General features: G+C 37.0%; 1 protein-coding gene across 1 annotated transcript in view; it reads left to right on the forward strand.

Annotated features, from left to right (window-relative positions):
- ZNF365 (zinc finger protein 365) overlaps nucleotides 1-22,329 on the forward strand; it is a 74,131-nt gene that overhangs the window by 25,712 nt on the left and 26,090 nt on the right. The window contains exon 2 of the mRNA XM_053691673.1: nucleotides 2,125-2,305. Within this exon, the coding sequence (XP_053547648.1) occupies nucleotides 2,125-2,305 (181 nt within the window). The remainder of the gene's footprint in view (nucleotides 1-2,124; nucleotides 2,306-22,329) is intronic.

A 22,329-nucleotide genomic window follows, 5' to 3' on the forward strand; every position in this document is an offset into this window, starting at 1 on the left:
CAATCCGATTGGCTGATCCAATCAGCCAATCAGATTGAGCTCGCATTCTATTGGCTGATCGGAACAGCCAATAGAATGCGAGCTCAATCTGTTTGTAGTTTATTTAATTTATTGATAGTGTAGGTGTATTTGTAACTTAGGTTAGGATTTATTTTACAGGTAATTGGGTAATTATTTTAACTAGGTAGATATTAAATAGTTAATAACTATTTAATAGCTATTATACCTAGTTAAAATAATTAACAATTTACCTGTAAAATAAATATTAACCCTAACATAGCTACAATGTAATTATTAATTATATTGTAGCTATCTTAGGGTTTATTTTATAGGTAAGTATTTAGATTTAAATAGGAATATTTTAGTTTATAATATGAATTAGATTTATTTAATAAGAATTTAGTTAGGGGTGTTAGGGTTAGATAGAGTTAATATAGTTAATATAAATACTATAGTAACTATATTAACTATATTAACCCTAATATAATTAGGGTTAATATAGTTAATATATATAATGTAATACCTATATTAACTATAATATACTTAGGGTTAATATAGATAATATAGCTGGCGGCGGGGTAGGTAGATTAAATTAGGGGTTAATCATTTTAATAGAGATGGCGGCGGTGTAAGGGGCTTACATTAGGGGTTAATAATTTTAATATAGATGGCGGCGGTGTTAGGGGCTCACTTTAGGGGGTTATAGATATAATATAGCTGGCGGCGGGGTACGGGAGCGGCGGTTTAGGGGTTAATAGCTTTTTTATTGTTAGGATAGTGAGGGGGGATAGCGGATAGAGGGTTAGACGTGTCGGGCTTTGTTAGGGAGGCGTGTTAGACGTGTCGGGCTATGTTTAGGAGGCGTGTTAGACAGTGCGGGTGTTTTAGACTTTAGTCAGGTTTTATAGGCGCCGGCAGTTTCTAACGTGCCGCAAATTTGTACTTGCGCAGATTTCTGGTTGCGAGCTGAAACTGCGGGCGACGCCGGTTCCCTCGCTTGCGCCGCAAACTGCGATCTATATCGGATCGCGCCCCTGGTACTTCTGCAGTAAGACATTTTACCCCCAATGTCTTTTTGGTAAAAAGGGATAAAAGGAAAGAAAAGTGTATCTGATCTGTGGAAATAGAAGCTCATTTGGACCTTGAACGGGGCTCAGAGTAAAATCCTGAACAACTAATGTAATGGCCAGGAAAATAGCCTAATCATTTACAGGCTTTATGAAAAACCTGGTCCCTAAACACTCACTTTTTGTTTGTTCTAGCTTTGTCTCAGCTGAACAAATGGTGGAAGTAAAGCAATTGCCTAGAAAGCAACCACATCCTTTACTTTTCATAATAAAAAAAGGTCCCTGAAGACCAAATTTATATTGGTACTAGCCTTATCCAAGTTGGTAAAATGGAGACATACTGGTTAACCTTCATGATAAAAGAGTTATCATTAATCTCATATGCACCCTCCATCCACAATCCGAGCTGCAGTTTGGATTACTACAAAGTTTTCTGACTTGCGTACACAGGACCACTAAACGCAAAATCACAAAATGCATATACGTATATACTGTGAATCATGTACATGCTGAGAAGGAGCTGGTGCCTCAGAAAGTGTGCACATAAAAATAATGTTTATATTTAGATAATAGATGTGAAATGGAAAGTTGTTTAAAATTGCCTGCTCTATCTGAATCATGAAAGTTTAATTTTGACTTTACTGTCCCTTTAAGTATGGATTTATTTCAGTAAATGGCCACAGCCCCATTGTCATTTACGTCTAACATAATGCCACACAGTGGTGGAGGATAGCACAAAGGGCAAGAAGATGGTATCTTTTAAAGATTATGGCACAAATATGAAGAATGTAAAACATTGTTGAGGGTGTAGATATTTTACAATCAGCCTTTAGTCCATACAGAAGGTAAAATATTTAATAATTTCAGGCAGAAGGTTAATGAACTTTTGGCATGAGAAACCTTCAATGGAGGGGGTTCAGGATGTGCATAAGTGTTTTTTTTAAGTATTATTAAGCCTAAACTTCAAGAAATGTGTTAGACTATATAGGCCTCCTTTTTTAAAATGTATTTGTTCCATTTTTTTTAATGTATACTTAACATCTTCTGTTTCTTGCAGAGAAGTGGTTACCATCAACCATTTCCTGGAAGCAGCAGCTGAGAAGGAGTTTCATGGTAAAAGACGGCTCCAACAGTTTATTGAAAATCTCCTTCAAAGAGTGGAACTTGCTGAGAAACAATTAGAATATTACCAAAACCGACAGATCAAGAACAACCATATGGCACTTGGTGAAATTGTGGTAAGAAAAAAATAAATTTGAGATAAATCCTCAAAAATATTGTAGAACAGATAGGAAAATATTGAAAATGCATAGGAGCACCCTTTCTCATAGGTATCTCGTCATGGCTGATCAAGTGATAAATCTTTGAATATACCCACTATTATCTTAAATTCTTAATTTACTACACTTAGCATTCAAGAACAACCAATCAGAAACTGTACTAGGGAATGCATAGGATCTTAAAGGGACATACAACTTAAATTCAATTTTGAATAGAAGCTTTTTTTCAACAGATATATTTATAAAAATGCCTCTAGTAAAAGTTTTCATTGTAGTAGTGCCAACTTTTTTGCTTTGCATGGGGCATATTTAGCTATGTCATCTGTACCTGCATTCAAACACTGTACTTTCTCAGAGATATATAGGGTTGCCACCTCAGCCATGTTTTCCTCAACACTTATGAGTTACACATACTGCAGGGAGGAACATGTATTGTGTGTCTGGACAGCACTATTCATATTCCTCCCTGCACACCCTGCAGCATGTGTAACTTATAAGTGTTCTGTATTTTAAGGGACGGGTGGCAACCCTAGAGATATAGTATATTGTATTGAGAGTGGCCTATATTCAAAGACACTTGTGAGGTTTCAGAGCGGCCTCTTTGAAACACAAGATCATGTATGAAATTCATTGAGCGTTACTTTACCTTTCTTTTCCAGCATTTTGTTAGTCGGCATTCCTGCCATCAACATTAAAAGTTGCAGGAGATGCCCAATAAATGGTTTCTAGCAATGTGAAACACACTTGAAAAACAGTCGTCTAGATTACGAGTCTTGCGTTAGGGTTAAAAAGCAGCGTTGAGAGGTCCCAATGCTGCTTTTTAACGCCCGCTGGTATTACGAGTCTGGCAGGTACAGGTGTACCGCTCACTTTTTTTCCGCGACTTGAGCATACCGCAAATCCACTTACGTCAATTGCGTATCCTATCTTTTGTAATGGGATTTGCCTAATGCCGGTATTATGAGTCTTGGAGAAAATGAGCGGTACACCCTCTCCTGTCAAGACTCCTAACGCATTTAAAAGTCAGTAGTTAAGAGTTTTATGGGCTAACATAAAACTCTTAACTAAAGTGCTAAAAAGTACACTAACACCCATAAACTACCTATTAACGCCTAAAAGGAGGCCCCCCCCCGCACATCGCAAACACTTAAATACATTTTTTAACTCCTAATCTGCCCACCGGACATCGCCGCCACTGTAATAAATATATTAACCCCTAAACCGCCACACTCCCGCATCGCAAACACTAGTTAAATTTTATTAACCCCTAATCTGCCATCCCTATCATCGCCGACACCTACCTACATTTATTAACCCCTAATCTGCCGCCCCCAACGTCGCTGCCACTATATTAAATATATTAACCCCTAAACCTAAGTCTAACCCTAACCCCCCCTAACTTAAATATAATTTAAAATAATCGAAAAATGACTACAATTAAATAAATAATTCCTATTTAAAACTAAATACTTACCTATAGAATAAACCCTAAGATAGCTACAATATAACTAATAGTTACATTGTATCTAGCTTAGGGTTTATTTTTTATTTTACAGGCAAGTTTGTATTTATTTTAACTAGGTAGAATAGTTATTAAATAGTTATTAACTATTTAATAACTTCCTAGTTAAAATAAATACAAAAGTACCTGTAAAATAAAACCTAACCTATGTTACAATTACACCTAACACTACACTATAATTAAATGAATTCCCTAAACTAACTACAATTAATTACAATTAAATTATGTACGAAAAAAACAAACACTAAATTACAGAAAATAAAAAAATAATTACAAGATTTTTAAACTAATTACACCTAATCTAATCCCCCTAATAAAATAAAAAAGCCCCCCCAAAATAATAAAAATCCCTACCCTATACTAAATTACAAATAGCCCTTAAAAGGGCCTTTTGCAGGGCATTGCGCCAAAGTAATCAGCTCTATTACCTGTAAAAAAAATACAATACCCCACCAACATTAAAATCTACCACCAACACACACCAAACCCTACTCTAAAACCCACCCAATCCCCCTTAATAAAACCTAACACTAACCCCTTGAAGATCACCCTACCTTGAGACGTCTTCACCCAGCTGGGCACAAGTGGTCCTCCAGAGGGGCAGAAGTCTTCATCTGATCCGGGCAGAAGAGGTCCTCCAGAGGGGCAGAAGTCTTCATCCAGACGGCATCTTCTATCTTCATCCATCCGGAGCGGGTCCATCTTCAAGCCATCGGACGCGGAGCATCCTCTTCCATCCGACGACTAACACCAAATGACGGTACCTTTAAGTGACTTCATCCAAGATGGCGTCCCTTCAATTCCGATTGGCTGATAGAATTCTATCAGCCAATCGGAATTAAGGTAGAAAAAATCCTATTGGCTGATGCAATCAGCCAATAGGATTGAAGTTCAATCCTATTGGCTGATCCAATCAGCCAATAGGATTGAGCTTGCATTCTATTGGCTGATTGGAACAATAAAGAAATGTGTGAGAAGTAATGGAAAAAAATGGTGGTCATTTAAAACTCAAGTTTATAAGCATTGTGTCTTTGAAGTGATTGTTTTGTGTTTTTTTTTACTTTTTCAGCTATTATCAAATCTGCATTTTCTTGTTATCTATCTACTTTAGTAAAAACCTCTGTAGTGTGCACTTTTCTTGAGAACTATATGGTAGCACTTTTTGAAGAATGTTATCCATTTGCAATAGTGCTCAATGGCAGCCCTATTTCCTAACATATAGTGATCCAGAGTCTACCTAGGTATCTCTTCAACAAAGAATGAAACAAATTTGAATCAACTCAAAAAATAAAAAAAATAATGCTATGCCTTGGCTGAATCACAAAATACACATGAACAGATTGACATTTAGAAAAGAAGCATTCTTATATTTTTTATTAATAAAGCTACTTGTAATAAAAGTTATGTCAGTTTCATTGATAGCTTTTACTGTGCATCGAGCATATGTTGGATACCTGTCAGTCCGTTTAATCACTTCAAAGACACAATGCTTATAAACTTGAGTTTTAAATGACCACCATTTTTTTTCCCATTACTTCTCACACATTTCTTTATTATATAAGACACAGGGGTCTATGAGCAGGTAATAGAAAAAATATATATGGTGTGTGACCCATTATCAGGACACACACTTTAAAAGTGCATTTTCCAGTGAGATAATGGTTTGTTGCTCGAGCACTGACTGGAGAAAAATTTAAAGGTGCCTAAAGGGGATAGCGTTAATTTGATAATATTTCCAACAGCTCATACATTTGTTATTATCAATATTAAAAGAATACTATTTTATTCATTTAGTATCAAGTAAGGTCTAAGATGTATTTGCAACAGCACAATGTATTAAATGCTTTTTATTGGAGGTTTATATATATATATATTATTTTTAGTTATTTAAATATGTGCTTCAATTTTTCTTACTCAAGCATGTAGAGTTTATTTTATAAGCCATCAAACTATTTTATAAGACAAAGACACACTGCTGCAAAAACTGTGTATTTGAGCCATAAGACATGTAATTACTTCCAGCTGTGTGCAACCAAAACAGACAGTTATATTTTTACAAATCGGTTTATAGTCTCGCATGTATTGTTGCCACAACCTAGTTATCTACAGGAATCAAATTGTTGCAAAGTTCTTACTGGTAACACTCTAATATCCGGGTACATGTAGAGTGTTAACTGTGTATATCTTCAGCTGAGTGAGTTTTACACATACATTATTGGGTATTATATTTCTCCTTTGTAGGTGAATATACGTTCAAATAACCTCCAAAACTTTCAGTATTCCAGTATATTATATTGTATCACAGGTAAATAACATGAAAATATATATTGGTGGTCTCGAGCTGACTTTATGCAGTGGTGAAAACATCAACCCAGGTTACTCACGGTTATCCGGCCCCACTATGCGGGTAGTTAGAAAGTGTCCAGGCACTCCTCCTTCTCACCAGACAGCCGTTATCCAGTATAGAACTAGTTGCTTAAAAGATCTCTGCGGTGTATCTCACACACCAAAAAGGATCCAATATTACCACAATTGCGAAGAAATAAGCATTCACAGACCGAGCTAAATCAACACTGTGTATTTATTGTCACATCGAAAAAACAAAGGTTCCACCACTCCACACACATCAGCTACATCCAACGCGTTTCCTGCTGCTAAACAGCACTTCGTCCCTGACCAATTGTGGTAATATTTTATAAGACCATCACTGCCAATACCCATATATGTGTAGCTCAAGCTTTTATGTTAATAGTAAATGTTGTGCGGTTGATATTTTCCTAATGTAATAATAAATAATTCTAAAGAAAGATAGGATTCATATCTAGATAGGCTCAGTAGCTGCTGATTGGTGGCTTCACAAAGATGCCTCGTGTCTGGTTGCCCCTTTTCCCCATAGGGAGACAAAATACACATAGAGAGAAGCACAGTTACAGGAATGAACAACTATCTCAAACCCATATATTTAGTGTATATATATATATATATATATATATATATATATATATTTAGTGTGTATATATATATATATATTTATATTTTAATATTTGTATTTCAAAATGTTTTCTTGTGTTTTAAAGTATAAAGTATATACCCCACATTCTCAGGGAATAGATAAAACCTTTACAAAACCTCTGTTACAAAGAAATGCTCAGACGTTTTGTATTTTATTAATTAAAATAATACTAATTTATTCAGCCAGTATCAAAAAAGGTCTAAAATGTATTGTTACCAGCACAATGTATTAAATGCATTTAATTTAAGATGTATTCCATGCACTTTTATGTGAAAAGCAAAGAATAAGCCATATTTCACTTTTTACCTCAGGCTGTGAACAATGCCATATCTGACATAAAATGGAAGCTTATCACAATTTTTTTTTTTTTTTAAATTGACATATATTTTGAACTCCAAATGTTTTTATAAATCAAATATGACTTTTTATGAGACATCCACTATGTTAGATTGATCTGACATTGGGGGGGGGGGGGGGATTTTTTTTGTATTTGTTACTACTGTAATATTTGTTTTAGCTCCAACAAAGGCTAACTCAACCACATTTGTGTTTTTTCCCAATACACTTTTATTTACTATAACTAGGCCTTTCTTTTTTAAATGATATTTACTAAATAAACAATTTAAAGGGACATTATACACTCATTTTTTCTTTGCATAAATATTTTGTAGATGATCTATTTATATAGCCCAAAAAGTTTTTTTTAAAAAATAAATGTATAGTTTTGCTTATTTTTAAATAACATTGCTCTGATTTTCAGACTCCTAACCAAACCCCAAAGTTTTATGTGAATACCGTCAGCTACCTTCTCCAGCTTGCTCCTGTTTGTGTAACGGGTCTTTTCATATGCAAAAGAAGGGGGAGGGGGGAGTGTCTTATTTGCCACTTGCAGTGGGCTTTCCAGCTACCTTTTCAACAGAGCCAAACTGACAGCTTCTAAGTAAGTTTTTAAACAGTTTTATACTGGATTTTTATATCAATATCTGTGCATCTTATTCTTTATAGTAGTGTCTATTACATGCAGTTATATGAAAATGAGTGTATACTGTCCCTTTAAGGAGAATGTATCTGAACTCTAATAACCCTTTGCACGACTAAAAAAAGGCTTTTCAGGCCTATACAATACTCACTGTAGACATGTGCCAGTTAATCCCTGAAACTCACAGGTAACCAGAAATGTACATCTAATTGGGGGAGGGTGTGTTCTGCCTGTTACAGGCAAAGCTAACTTTTGTGCTAACTGTACATAAAATCCAGTTTGACCAAACACTTTTTTTTTAAATAATATATTTAGTATATGCAAAGGCTAACTCAACCACACTTGTGCTTTAACCCAATACACTGTTATTTACTATAACTAGGCCTTTCTTTTTTAAATGATATTTACTAAATACTCCTTTAATTTGTTATTTAGTAAATAAAGCTCATGTATAAGTGCTGGCTTGGGAAAGTCTATGGTTAAAACAGGGATTTTACACCATAAAATATGGCTCCCCTATTGTTGGTAGCCCTTATTTAAAACCCCTATAACATTTTTGGAAGTAAAATAATGTTAATAAGTTATCGCCTTATCTTTGAGAGAATGTAAAATAGTTTCATACCAACAACTATCCCTTTAAGGGGTTCAACTTATTGCATTGCAAAGTATTGCTGGCCTCTGGCACACAATTGGTTTGAAGGGATATGAAACCCAACATTTTTCTTTCATGTTTTAGAGAGAACATACAATTTGAAACAACTTTACAATTAATTTCAATGATCAAATTTGCTTCATTCCTTTGGTACTCTTTGTTGAAGGAGCAGCATTGCACTGCAGGAAGCTAGCTGAACACATTGGATGAACCAATGACAAGAGGATATTTGTGCAGCCAACAATCAGCTTCTAGCTCCTGGCAGGGCACGACTGCTCTCAGCCTACCTAGGTATGCTTTTCAACAAAGGATACCAAGAGGACGAAACAAAATAGATAATAGAAGTAAATTAGAAAGTTGTTTAAAATTGTATGCTATATCTGAAACATGAAAATAAATTGCATTTAAGAGAATAACCATTTAGGGACACACTCCCTGACTCACATGCGCTCCATAGACATACCCTTACTCACATTTCAATAAGAATGTAATTGTAACTGGAGAAGCCATTACAGTTTTGGTGACTTACACAGACACACATTTAGAGTCAAACATGTACACAGGTTCAAGATCACTCAGTCACCCTCTGTCAATCATCTTTTCTTATTTGCACAGTCAGAAATATTAACCCTTTACAGACATGCCAACAGTCCCTGAAGTTCAGGGAGTCTCCCTGATTGTAATAGCAGCTCCCTGATGCCAGCAAATGGAATGCAATCTCCCTGAAACTCCAAGTACCATGATCCAATGTGGCCCAAATCCGGAAAAGTGTTTCTTTAAGGAATGCCTTTAGTTTCTGGGACGTTATAGAACCCTCAAAGCATCAGTAACAAAAAAGCCCCCACTGATTTTAATAAAATATAACACAAATGCTACCTTATTTACTGCACGTAATTAAACTTTGTATTCTAAAATATTTAAGCATTCAACAAGCGTACGATCACTAGAAAATAGGTTTGTTGTATGTGGTTGTGCAATAAAGCTACTTTTTTTAATGGGACTTTAGTGGGAAGCTACTTTAATGATAAGTTTCTATCTTATTTAGGGTTTCAAGGTGTCCAATATATAACTGAGGGGGGGTGGGGGGTGGCGGCGCAGTAGCGGGTGAAGCCACCTCCCTGTAATGAGTTTCTGTAAGTTGGGTTTTTATTGGAGGTTTATATATATATTATTTTTAGTTATTTAAAGGGACACTATACCCAAACATTTTCTTTCATGATTCAGGTAGCGAATACAATTTTAAACAACATTCCAATTTACTTCTATTACCTAATTTGCTTAATTCTTTAGATATACTTTAATGAAGAAATAGCAATGCACACGGTGAACCAATCACAGGAGGCATCTATGTGCAGCTATCAATCAGCAGCTACTAAGCATATCTAGATATGCTTTTCAGCAAAGAATATCAAGAGAATGAAGCAAAATAGATAATAGAAGTAAATGAGAAAGTTGTTTATAATTGTATGCTCTTTCTAAATCGTGAAAGAAAAAAATTGGGTTTCATGTCCCTTTAAATATGTGCTTCAATTTTTGTTATTCAAGCATGTAGAGTTTATTTTATAAGGCCATCAAACTATTTTATAAGACCATCACTGCCAATACCCATATATGTGTAGCTCAAGCTTTTATGTTAATAGTAAATGTTGTGCGGTTGATATTTTCCTAATGTAATAATAAATAATTCTAAAGAAAGATAGGATTAATATCTAGATAGGCTCAGTAGCTGCTGATTGGTGGCTGCACAAAGATGCCTCGTGTTATTGGCTCCCCCAGGCAATTCCTCTCTGAAGAAGGAACACAGCAACCCCAGACAATCATTTTGGCCTTCATTAGGCCTCTTCAGTGAGGTGTAGCCATATTCCTCTAAGCACACTGAGCAAGAAGTCTATATCTGGTTGCCCTTTTCCCCATAGGGAGACGAAATACACATAGAGAGAAGCACAGTTACAGGAATGAACAACTATCTCAAACCCATATATTTAGTGTATATATATATATATATATATATATATATTTATTTTAATATTTGTATTTAAAAAAAAATTCTTGTGTTTTAAAGTGTAAAGTATATGCCCCACATTCTCAGGGAATAGATAAAACCTTTACAAAACCTCTGTTACAAAGAAATGCTCAGACGTTTTGTATTTTATTAATTAAAATAATACTAATTTATTCAGCCAGTATCAAAAAAGGTCTAAAATGTATTGTTACCAGCACAATGTATTAAACGCATTTAATTTAAGATGTATTCCATGCACTTTTATGTGAAAAGCAAAGAATAAGCCATATTTCACTTTTTACCTCAGGCTGTGAACAATGCCATATCTGACATAAAATGGAAGCTTATCACGAAATTCACTATTTTTTTTTTTTTTAAATTGACATATATTTTGAACTCCAAGTGTTTTTATAAATCAAATATGACTTTTTATGAGACATCCACTATGTTAGATTGATCTGACATTGGGGGGGGGGGATTTTTTTTGTATTTGTTACTACTGTAATATTTGTTTTAGCTCCAACAAAGGCTAACTCAACCACATTTGTGTTTTTTCCCAATACACTTTTATTTACTATAACTAGGCCTTTCTTTTTTAAATGATATTTACTAAATAAACAATTTAAAGGGATATTATACACTCATTAAAGTTGGGTTTTCTGCCTTTACATTCTCAAGATCACTCAGTCACCCTCTGTCAATCTGTCAATCATCTTTTCTTATTTGTACAATCAGAATTATTAACCCTATACATTCTGAAGATCACTCAGTCACCCTCTGTCAATCATCTTTTCTTATTTGCACAGTCAGAAATATTTAGGCTTTACATTGTGTCATACATTTACAGACTCACAAAAGAGATAACTTCTCCCCCCTCAGATTGTTACACAGTTAAGGGACTGCCTGAACTTGGTGACTGAGTATAAGTAAGGGATTAATCGTTATGAAAGTCATTGCAGCCGTTGTATGGTGGTGTACAGATTGTTTAACCCATCTGGCGCACTTTCTGGTTACAAAATCCGATGACATACAGCTTTTTCCGTCTGACTTTGCAACCAGTAACGTGCGCTCAGGAATGTGGTGGCATATATTTCCTCTACCCGTGTAAATCAGATGTTTGTAGGAGGTTGGGCCTCTAGCGCATGCGCAGTGAGCGCCACAAACCTCCAGCAGCTAATTACACGTCACCGGAAGTGACGTGGTGGACACATTCCTATGGTAGACGGATTATTTTAGAGCACCGGTGTTCAGATATTCTTAAATACTTGTAAAAGTTCCCAATACAGAGGTCAATTGCTGATATATACTATACACATATACAATTACTTTAATATCTATTTACGCACCTTTAGTTTTATTAGGACAAAAAAGAGAAGGATTGGGTTAAAATTATCTAAACTCAGATAAACACACTTTACCTAGATCACATTGTATAGCAATCCCGATCAAGACTTCGTGACAATCAGACCCATGTAGTATGAAATGTTATCAAAATTATAATAACCCAATGTTGCAGCCTTTTTTGGAAGCTAAGGGGTTAAAATCACTCAATAGTCGCTTGTACATAATACACTGTATACTACACACACTGTACAGTACATAATATGCTGTATACTACACACTGTACAGTACATAATACACTGTATACTACACACACTGTACAGTACAGGATACACGCTATACTACACACACTGTACAGTACATAATACACGTATCAAGCAATGCACTTAGATTTTACCAAATGAGGTCACATATTAGCTATTTATAAATATGAAGGAAAAAGCACAGCTCCAATCAAAAGTTACCATTAGCCTATACAACAACTAAGTATCCAAAATGCACAATCATATATAGTCGTATTATGAGCTCTCTATGTGCAAGCCAGTGCTAGATAAGTCATTAGTACAAATGTCATAAGCCACCAATAATAACTTTATTAAAAATGATTCTGTTTGACAAAAGTTATAATGCATGTAAAACTATCAGGCCTTGAACTAGTAAAAGGTGACCATTATGTGGTGGTGTACATATTCTGCAACCCTTTCTGGTTACAAAATCGAATGACAGACCGCTTGTTCAGTGTGATTTTGTAACCAGTAACGTGCACGTGCCATATAATTGCTCGTATTCTCATCAGCTGTTTAAAGGAGTTTGGGCCTCTAGCGCATGCGCAGTGAGCGCCACAAACCTCCACCAGCTGATTATACGTCACCGGAAGTGACGTAGTATACGCATTCCTATGGTAGACGGATTACTTTAGGACACCAGTAGCACAATTGTTTATTTTAGATAACATTCATGTAGTTCCGTGTCAGGATGAGAGAGTGGGACATTCCTTCACGCAACTGCTGTACACCTCCTGTCAACAAGAAATACTGCTTTGCAAATTTTTGTGTAGCTGGACCCGGAGACTGCTTATTTCCCCACACACTGACTAACACATAATACAAAAAGGGGGCATGTCTTCAAACAGAAAAAAAAGACTTTAGCGAGACCAAAACTATGTATCCTCACAGGGGGTGTTGAAGGCAGGCCAGCAGCACAGATGTTAGTCACTAAAGATTTTTTGAGCATGTGTTGCATTGCAGAGCTGTTCTGTCACAACACACTTTATTAAGAGCTACTGGAATTGGGTATGCGCTCATGAATATGCTAATGCTAATGAATATGCAGAAGCTCATTATAGGGTAATATGTGATTGGTGAAACAATTTTGCTGACACTCCTACATTAATGAAGAATTGCTTGGTTCATACGTCAGAGCAGTAAAATAAGAAACTGGGGTAATATTTGTTAAAAATTACAATATTTAAAAAAAAAAAAAATTACATTATGCTTATTTAACTTTAAATTGTAAAACAAAACATTTTCATGACTAGCATTTGAAAAGTTTACTGATCCTTTAAGTAGTAAACACATTGTGACCAGTTGTTACACTCAAAGAGGCACCATGGGTCATCTTGACCCTATGTCTGTTTTAGTGAAAGCTTCAATTAGAATTTGACCTTATTTATCCAATTTTCACTTTAGGGAGAAAATGAGCTAAGCATACCTTATTCAAAGTGCTATCTTTTTATATTTCATACCTTACCTCCAAAGCTATTACCTAACAAGCTTAAGCAGTGTTAGTAACTTATCATAGCCCGGTGGGATACTTAGGTAATCAACATTGTTAGCTAATCCCATGTTTAAAGTAATCTTCCATCAGGAAGCTAAAATGGTGAGCAAACCTTAAGCTATAAATATAATTCAGAGTATATCAATCTAGGAAATAAACACTAGCAATGACCCCTCTAGATTGGATCTAGCAATATTTTAAAACAGTGAAGTGTTATGCATCAACCTTTACATTATTATAAACAATTCCTGAGTATAACAAATCTTACAGTAAAAAGATGTCTAACTGTAGAAGTAACAATATGATGTAGGTTTTAACCTCTGTAGATTCGGATTGATGACGGGTCACTACAAGTTGCCCCCTCCATTTGTGAAGGGTCAAAGTCTTGTTTTTTCCTTTGAGGCATAGGATCCCATTTGGCTGCTGAGGTCCTCATCGGAGCTTGAAAAGAATATGGACGTGGGTGAACTTGAATATTAGATGAGGGTAAGGGTCTCCTCTGTACTTCCGTAGAGGAGGTTTCTGCCTATTGCTCCTGATTGAGGATGCTCAGTTTCCCAGGTCTTAAGGAGGGCAAGTCCTTGAGAAGTCGAAGTGATAGTGTAGGTATGGTTGTTCCTGGTGACAAACAATTAGGTGGGAAATCCCCACCGATATTTAATATTGTTTTGACAGAGGGTCTTGGTTATTTCTGTGAAAGTTCTCCTTTGCTGTAAGGTTTGAGGTGAAAGGTCAGCGAAGATCCACATTGCGTACTACTGCTTTTTGGAGGCGTTCCTTGTAAGTATAAAAGTGCAGTCTTACTATTACATCTCTGGGTTGCTCTGCCGGGAGGCCTCTGGGTCTCAATGATCTGTGAGCTCTATCTATGAGGTTATCCATTGTAGACTGAGGTTTGGCTAGAAGAGTAAAATATTCAGTTAAAAATGGCAATAGTTCGGCGTTAGATACCTCCTCCGAAATTTCCTTATTCTCAAATTGTTTTGGCGGGACCTGTTTTCCAGGTCCACAATCTTGTCTTCCAGCTCAGTTATGTTGCCTGCTAGGTTTTGAGCAAAACTGAGTAAATTTGAGTGTTCTACAACCTTTTCCTCCTGTTTGCGCTCAATTGTATCCAGCCTCTCAGTTGTAGAGTGAAGGTCTTTTTTTAAGTCAGCGATAGCGGACTCTAACTTTTCTGTGAAGGATGCATGGTGGGTATCAAGAAGCGATTTCAGAGAATTCAAGATGAATGTAGGTGAAACTTAACCTTATCTCCTGATTGCAAATCTTGAAATGCAGCCCTAGATAAAGGTGACAGTTCAGGACTGGACAGAGGAGATTATGTGGTTTCCAAAGAATGCTCAGCATGGACTTGTGGGCCATCACCTAGTGTACCAAAATGATCCGCCACAGTATGTTTCACTCCTGCAGAAGGCTTATTCTTCTTCCTCTGTGAATGAGACATTGTAGTTGTAGAATATAATTTATGCGTTTCAGAGTGATGGTAGTTGAGGCAGGACCCTGCGACAAGTTGGTTATAAATTTAGAGCAATACAGTAATTTCTATGTTCCAAATGCTGGTGACCAGTTTTATGATTGCGCGGGGCCTCTCATCCCCCTCCAGCAATTAAAGCTATTTAGTTGGTCATGTCAGGGTGGTACTGAGTGTATAATTATTTGAAAACTATGCGGGCTAGCCAGGTGTACCGATTTTTCTAGGTTCAAGTTGTTTTATGCAGAAAGTATACTTGCGTCTAGGGTCACCTTCAATTCAGGCACTGCAAAATCCACTACACCCTGTTTAGGGATCTTATTTGCTTTCCTATGCTTATAGGTGCTTTTCTGTGGCCTAAACTGTAAACAAGGAATGCAGCTCACTTATCTCTCCCCTGGGGAGTTGCCCCCTAAGAGCGCTGTGAGAGAGGGTATTTGGATATGACCCGCAGGCAAACTGCGCCGGTGGGAAAGGTAGGGGAGAGATTATTTGTTTGCAGACCTCCTATTAATAACCACCAATGTACAACAGTTTTGCCTTTAGAGGTTTGTGTCATTAGCTTCAGGATAAGTGGATATAAATGTTATAATGGTACAGCTTTGAGTCTGGGTAGGCCATGTAGGTTACAGATCACAGATAGGTGTTTAAGGCCTTGTATATGCGGCTTCTAAGCCTTATTATGTGTCCCAACAGTGTCTGGTGTCTTATAAGTACTTACAGTAGCCTTCAGATGAGCCCAGGCTGTCCGGTTCCAAAACTAAACAGACCGAAGGTGCCGGCAATAGAAAGTGCTCCAGACGAAGAAGGTGGTTTTTTGCGCACCTCCAGCACTAGTATTTTTCACTGTCTTTGTCCCTATTCCACCCTCTGATGAATTGCAGGGCACAGTTTCCCTCTGAAAAGTATAATGGTGGCTTGAATGGACTCCGGACTTTATTCCGGTGATCTGGATCAACTAGAGCAGTTCCTTTTAGCAGGACCCCTGCCTACGGTCAGGACCAAAATATCTTTACTGTCCAGTTTCTGCAGGTTTCATCCGTGGTCACATAGGTGTCAGATACACTAGAGTCGGTCAGCAGCTGTTATGTGCTGTTGTAAATTAATTTTTTAGCTGGCAATATACACTCTCGGCAGCAGAGATATGCTATGCTTCATCCGTTCACTTTCCTGGCTACCTCCGCCCCTTCATGATATCTTTTAATAAATTATAACCAATATTTTATATATAAAGGGTCACTAAAGTCAAAATTAAAATTTCATGATTTAGATAAAGAGTGCAATTTAAAAAAAACAACTTTCCAATATAATTGGGATTTACCCTAGAATCACTACCATGATTTCAGAGCTGTGGTTAACTGTTACTCTAGTCAAAATAGTGTCACAAAACACATCACAAATCCATTACAAAGTACAGTTACAGTCATAATAACACTATGTAATATATATATATATATATATATATATATATATTTTAAAATTGCACACAAAAGTTATAAGGGCTCAAAGATTTGAGGGGGCCGGAGCTTGATGCCCCTATTTCCGTGCCAGCCTTCAGGCTCTCCGGAAACAGAAGTTATGAAGCAGAGGTCTAAAGACCGCTACTCCATAACTTGTCCACCTGCTCTGAGGCTGCGGACATCAATCCGCCCAATCCTATTCGTTTGGGCTGATTGACACCCTCTGCTCTGCAGTGGGCGGTTTGCACAAGCAGTTCACAAGAACTGCTTGTGCAATGATAAATGCAGACAGCGTATGCTGTCGGCATTTATCGATGTGCGGCGGACATGATACGCTACATCATATCATGTCTTTTCGCACTTTAATAAATTGGCCCCATAGTCTCAGGTGTTAGAAAAAGAAAGGCAGGCAAAGGACTTTAACATTGAGATACATACATATACATGTCTAAAGATGAACATGTATGTATATGTATATATATATATATATATATATATATAAAAAAATATATAGCTATATATGTGTACATATGTATTTATTTGTGTATATACGTATTTGCAGACATATATATATATACACATAAAAACATAAATACATATGTACACACATAAGACATATATATCCATATATATAAAATGCACTCGGGTACGCACATATAAAAATATGCGACCGTAGTTTTTTCCACTTTTTTTCTCCATTGATTTTTATGGGGGAATAGGTTATTGTTTGTGCAACAGTCTAATTGCGCTAGAAGTAAGCTGTTTGCGCTCGTCAGGTAAGTGCGAGAGGGATAACTTTTAACTTTCAACTCATAATACCTGCGCAATCCGATGAGCGCAAAAAGTTTAATTCTAGCATAATTAGCGCTCTAGCGGAAGCTCAAAATACCACTCCTCTTGTAATCTAGCCCTATATACGTATATGCATTTTGTGATTTGCTGATAGCTGTCACATGATACAGGGGAGTGGGGGGAATTAACTTTGATATTTGCCAGAAAATATTCTACTGCTCATTTTAAATTTAAAGTAAGTGATATTGAGTTATATTTTTATTGTGTATTTGTCAATAATTCACTTCTACTGTATTAAGTGGTCCTTTAATATGTTACATTTCCACTACCCTTGCATTAGAGGGTTTGCTGGTTGTATCTGGTGCAGACACTTTACTCTTTTTTAACTGTAGCCACCAACCACCCATTGTTGTTCCTTATCCTACCTAGGTAGGTTTTACAATAAGTGTTATGACTCCAGGTTACCATGACACTGTTTTGATGCCAGGTTGCTCTGTCTCGCGTCACTCTCGACGCATAGTGTCATCTGTGACGCCTTACGCTGGTTTTCCGATTCGCGACACTTTCGACGCGTCGCGTCATCTTTGGCACACTTTTTCCTTTAAATGCCATTCAGTTTATCTGTCTCATTGCCCTAGTATTGGGTGTATCTCGTGGGTGTGCCTTGAACTATATTTTTGGATATCGAATTCTGGCTTGTGACCGGGACCTTCTTTTGGACCATTCTTTTGCCTGCTGATTCCACTCTGTTTTTTGCTCGATTGGATTTCCCTGACTAAGCTTTTGGACTCTGATTCTGTTTCCCATGACTGTTTGGTTTGATCCCTGGCCTGTCGACTCTGCTTTGACCTCCCCGGTCACTTCCTGGTATTTAGCTCCTTGCTATGCTCCTGATATTAGACATCCTTCTCCTGGGTCCTTCCGCTACTATCCCAGATTATTCGTTATGACTCCACTTGACGCCGGGATAACAAGACTATTGGCCAGGATTGGTTTGATAGCGAAATATCTGAAGGATTCTAACAATAAGGGAGAACAAAGTTAATATTATTATAGAAGTAAATTGACTACTAGGACTACGGTCTTTGTGACCGAAACAGGTCAGACTTTTTTTATGTTGTTTTTCTAGCTCAAACCCTTTTTTGATGTTGGAGTCTGCCTTCTTTTTAATGCATATTAATAAAGACTTTTTTACGTTTTACCTATTTGGAACACACTGGATTTATTTCATTTTTTCCTATATATGCTCTCCTCTTAAGACGAAGTGGGACTGCTTTTACTAAATAGAAAAGACTTAGGGCCCGATGATCTAAAGTTCACCGGATCAGATGTGGTTTTTCTCGCCGACCCTCACAGGGGCTGCCCGTGAGGAATTATCTTTAAAAAGGGGCAGTTATTGCAAGTGGCAAAAAGTTTCCTATAGAAAGTAATGGAACTTGCTGGAAAGGGAAACTTTGCTGGGTAGAGCGAAGTAAGCAGTGAGCAGGGGCACACTTTAAAAATGAAATCCTGCATCAAAAACAAATCACATTGCGCTGCTTTCTACCTATAGTATCTTACAATTGCCTCTATTTTCATATGCATGTGTTTTTCTATTAGGGCTTTAAGTATTTTATGTTTTTTTAACAACTTCATCAGTTTTTAGTTTGCAAGAAAAAACAGAGAGATCTGTTGGGCGGAAATGCTTAGATAATTATGCTGGGATGTTCACAAGAACGGCTGGTGCAATGATAAATGCTGACAGCGCATGCTGTCGGCATTTATCGATGTGCGGCGGACATGATACGCTACATCATATCATGTCCATCCGCACAATAATAAATAGACCCCAGAGTATGCAATTTTAAGCAACTTTCTAATTTACTCCTATTAACAATTTTAGCCACCAATCAGCAAACGCTACCCAGGTGCTGAACTAAAAATGGGCCTGCTCCTAAGCTTGCATTCCTGCTTTTCAATTAAAGATACGAAGAGAACAAAGAAAAATGATAATAGGAATAAATTAGAAAGTTGCTTAAAATTGTATGCTCTATCTGAATCACGAATGAAAAAATGGGGGTTTCAAATCCCTTTAAATTATAATTTAAGCTTTGAATAGTTAATATTATTTATTCATGTCTAATTTACATACACATTTTACGTTGGGAAGGTTTTTAAATTACGATTTTCATTGTGCACTTTTGTAATGTATGCATCTCCTTCCCATATAAAAATGTAGTATACGCCCAGGGCCAGGTCAAGATATTGTGCTGCCTGGGTCAGAAAATACAATGATGCCCCTCTCAGTAGTAACATTACTGATTAGCATATCAATCTACTAGTCTGGCCACTGACCTTAGTAAGCCTGAGCAAAATAAACATATATTTTATTTTTAAAAAAGCCAGCTTTTTTCCTTTCCTGATCGTTGTTTTTTGTGAAATCACCTGCTGTTTTTTTTGTGATATTACCTGTGGAGCTGTTTGCCTGATTTCATTCTGTGAGTATACTGCACTAATATATTAAGGTGCACAGACATACTATGTCAATGTGATATTCTTTGAACACAGATAAGATTGTGGGAAGATTGTGAAATCACCTGTGGAGCCTTTTGTCTGACGACATTCTATACAGACAGAATTCTTCTGGGAAAATTGTGAAACATAGAGAAAAATCCTTTGGAGATCCCTTAGAACCAGCGCCTCTATCTGCCAATATACATCGTTTGTACAACTTTGAGAGAGACTGTTTGGAAGGCAGCGGTTCTAACTAAAGGGAAGTAACTATCCTATTGTAGACTCTTTTTTGTTCTTACTAAGCCTGCCTACCTGCATACAACCATTGCTTATGCACAACTGCGCAATAAGTTGGAAGGAAGTTAGGGAAGAGATGCATTTATCCCACCTTGAATGTCGCCCCGTGACCGGTTCTGTGTCTTTGTGCAAGATGAGGTTATGCTGCTGGGAGCCTATAACTTCCCTCACAGAGGACTGGAGTTGTCAGGGTCTGACAGTTACTGACTCAGTCACTGAAATGCCACCCCTTTTCAAGTGCTGCCTGGGTCCATTGGACCCACTTGGTCCCATGGTTGAGCCAGCCCTATATAAACCCCTTAGTGAGACATTCTGTTTTCAAGGTAAAAATAGTCTTTAGATCATTTCAGAAGGGAAGCATTCTTAAATAATCTTGCCAGCCCAGAGAACTTTAGATCATAGGGCCCTAATATACATAGTAACATAGAAGATGAGGTTGAAAAAAGACCATCGAGTTCAACCTATACAAATCTAATATACTTACAAAAAGCTCCAGTTGAGCTTAAATTAATCCCACTAAAAGGTGACCCATTTAATACAAGCAATCATATCCATTAATTTTATTTCTAGCCAGAAATGTATCTAAACCATTTTTAAATGTATCTAGGATATTGGCATTCACTACCTCCTTTGGTAATGATTTCCACAATTTTATTGCTCTTACAGTGAAAAAATGTTTTTGTTGCAGGAGATTAAGGGGCATATTTATCAAGCTCCGTATGGAGCTTGATGCCCCGTGTTTCTCGCGAGCCTTCAGGCTCGCCGGAAACAGAAGTTATGAAGCAGCGGTCTAAAGACCACTGCTCCATAACCTGTCCGTCTGCTCTGAGACGGCGGACAAAAATCCACAGAAATCAACCCGATCGAAAACGAATGACACCCCCTGCTAGGGGCCGGTAAAATGCCGAGAGCATATGCTGTCGGCATTTATCGATGTGCAGCGGACATGATTCACAATATCGGATCATGTCTGCTCGGACAATAATAAATAGGCCCCTATATCTCCTTTCCTCCAAATTTAAATTGTGACCTCTTGTCACAAACAGTTTTCTTGGAATAAACAGAGCTTTTGCCATCTCTGTATTGACCTTGTATATATTTATATAAAGTAGTCATGTCACCTCTCAAGCGCCTTTATTCTAGAGAAAACAGACAGTTTGGCTAGCCTCTCCTCATAGCTTAAATTCTCCATTCCCCCTATTAGCTTTGTGGCCCTTCTCTGAACTTTTTCTACTTTTTTGCGATCAGTCCCCAGAACTGCACTCCATACTCAAGGTGAGGCCTTACCAGGGATTTATATAGTGACAGACTTATGCTTTCCTCCCTTGAATCAATGCCTCTTTTAATACATGCTAGTATCTTATTAGCCTTTGATGCTGCTGCCCTGCTTTTTGCACCCATCTTTAGCTTGTTATCTATAACAACTCCCAAATCCCTTTCCTCCTCTGTTTGGCTAAGTTTTGTCCCATTTAAATAATACATTGCCTGTTTATTTTTACTTCCAAAATTTAGAACCTTGAATTTTCCCGTATTAAATCTCATTTTCCATTTACCTGCCCATACTTCTAATTTTTGCAGAACCCTTTGTAACAAAAGTTCATCCTGCTCTGACCTAATGACCTTACTTAACTTAGTATCATCTGCAAAAATAGAGATGTCACTATTTAATCCTTGCTTCAAGTCATTAATAAAAAATATTAAAAAGAACAGGGCCCAGTACTGATCCCTGGGGGACTCCACTGATTACCTTTGTCCAATCTAAGTATGACCCATTCACTACTACTCCTTGCTCCCTATCTTTTATCCAGTTATTTATCCATGAGCTAACATTTTCAGCTATTCCCAGTCCCTTAATTTTGTGCATTAATCTCTCATGTGGCTTTGTATCAAAAGCCTTTTTCAAAATCTAAGTATATCACATAAACTGATTCACCTTTATCTATATTTTTACTTACTTCCTCATAGAATCTAATTAGATTAGTTTGACATGATCTATTTCTCATAAAACCATGCTGATTTGAACTCATAATCTTGTTTACACGAATATGCTCATCAATATAATCCCTTCAAATATCTTCCCCACTATTGATGTAAGACTAACTGGTCTATAGCTTCCTGGATCATCCCTGCTTCCCTTTTTGAAGCATTGCACCACATCAGCTTTACGCCATTCCTGGGGTA

This window comes from Bombina bombina, chromosome 9 (genome assembly GCF_027579735.1).
Source record: "Bombina bombina isolate aBomBom1 chromosome 9, aBomBom1.pri, whole genome shotgun sequence".
NCBI lineage: Eukaryota > Metazoa > Chordata > Amphibia > Anura > Bombinatoridae > Bombina > Bombina bombina.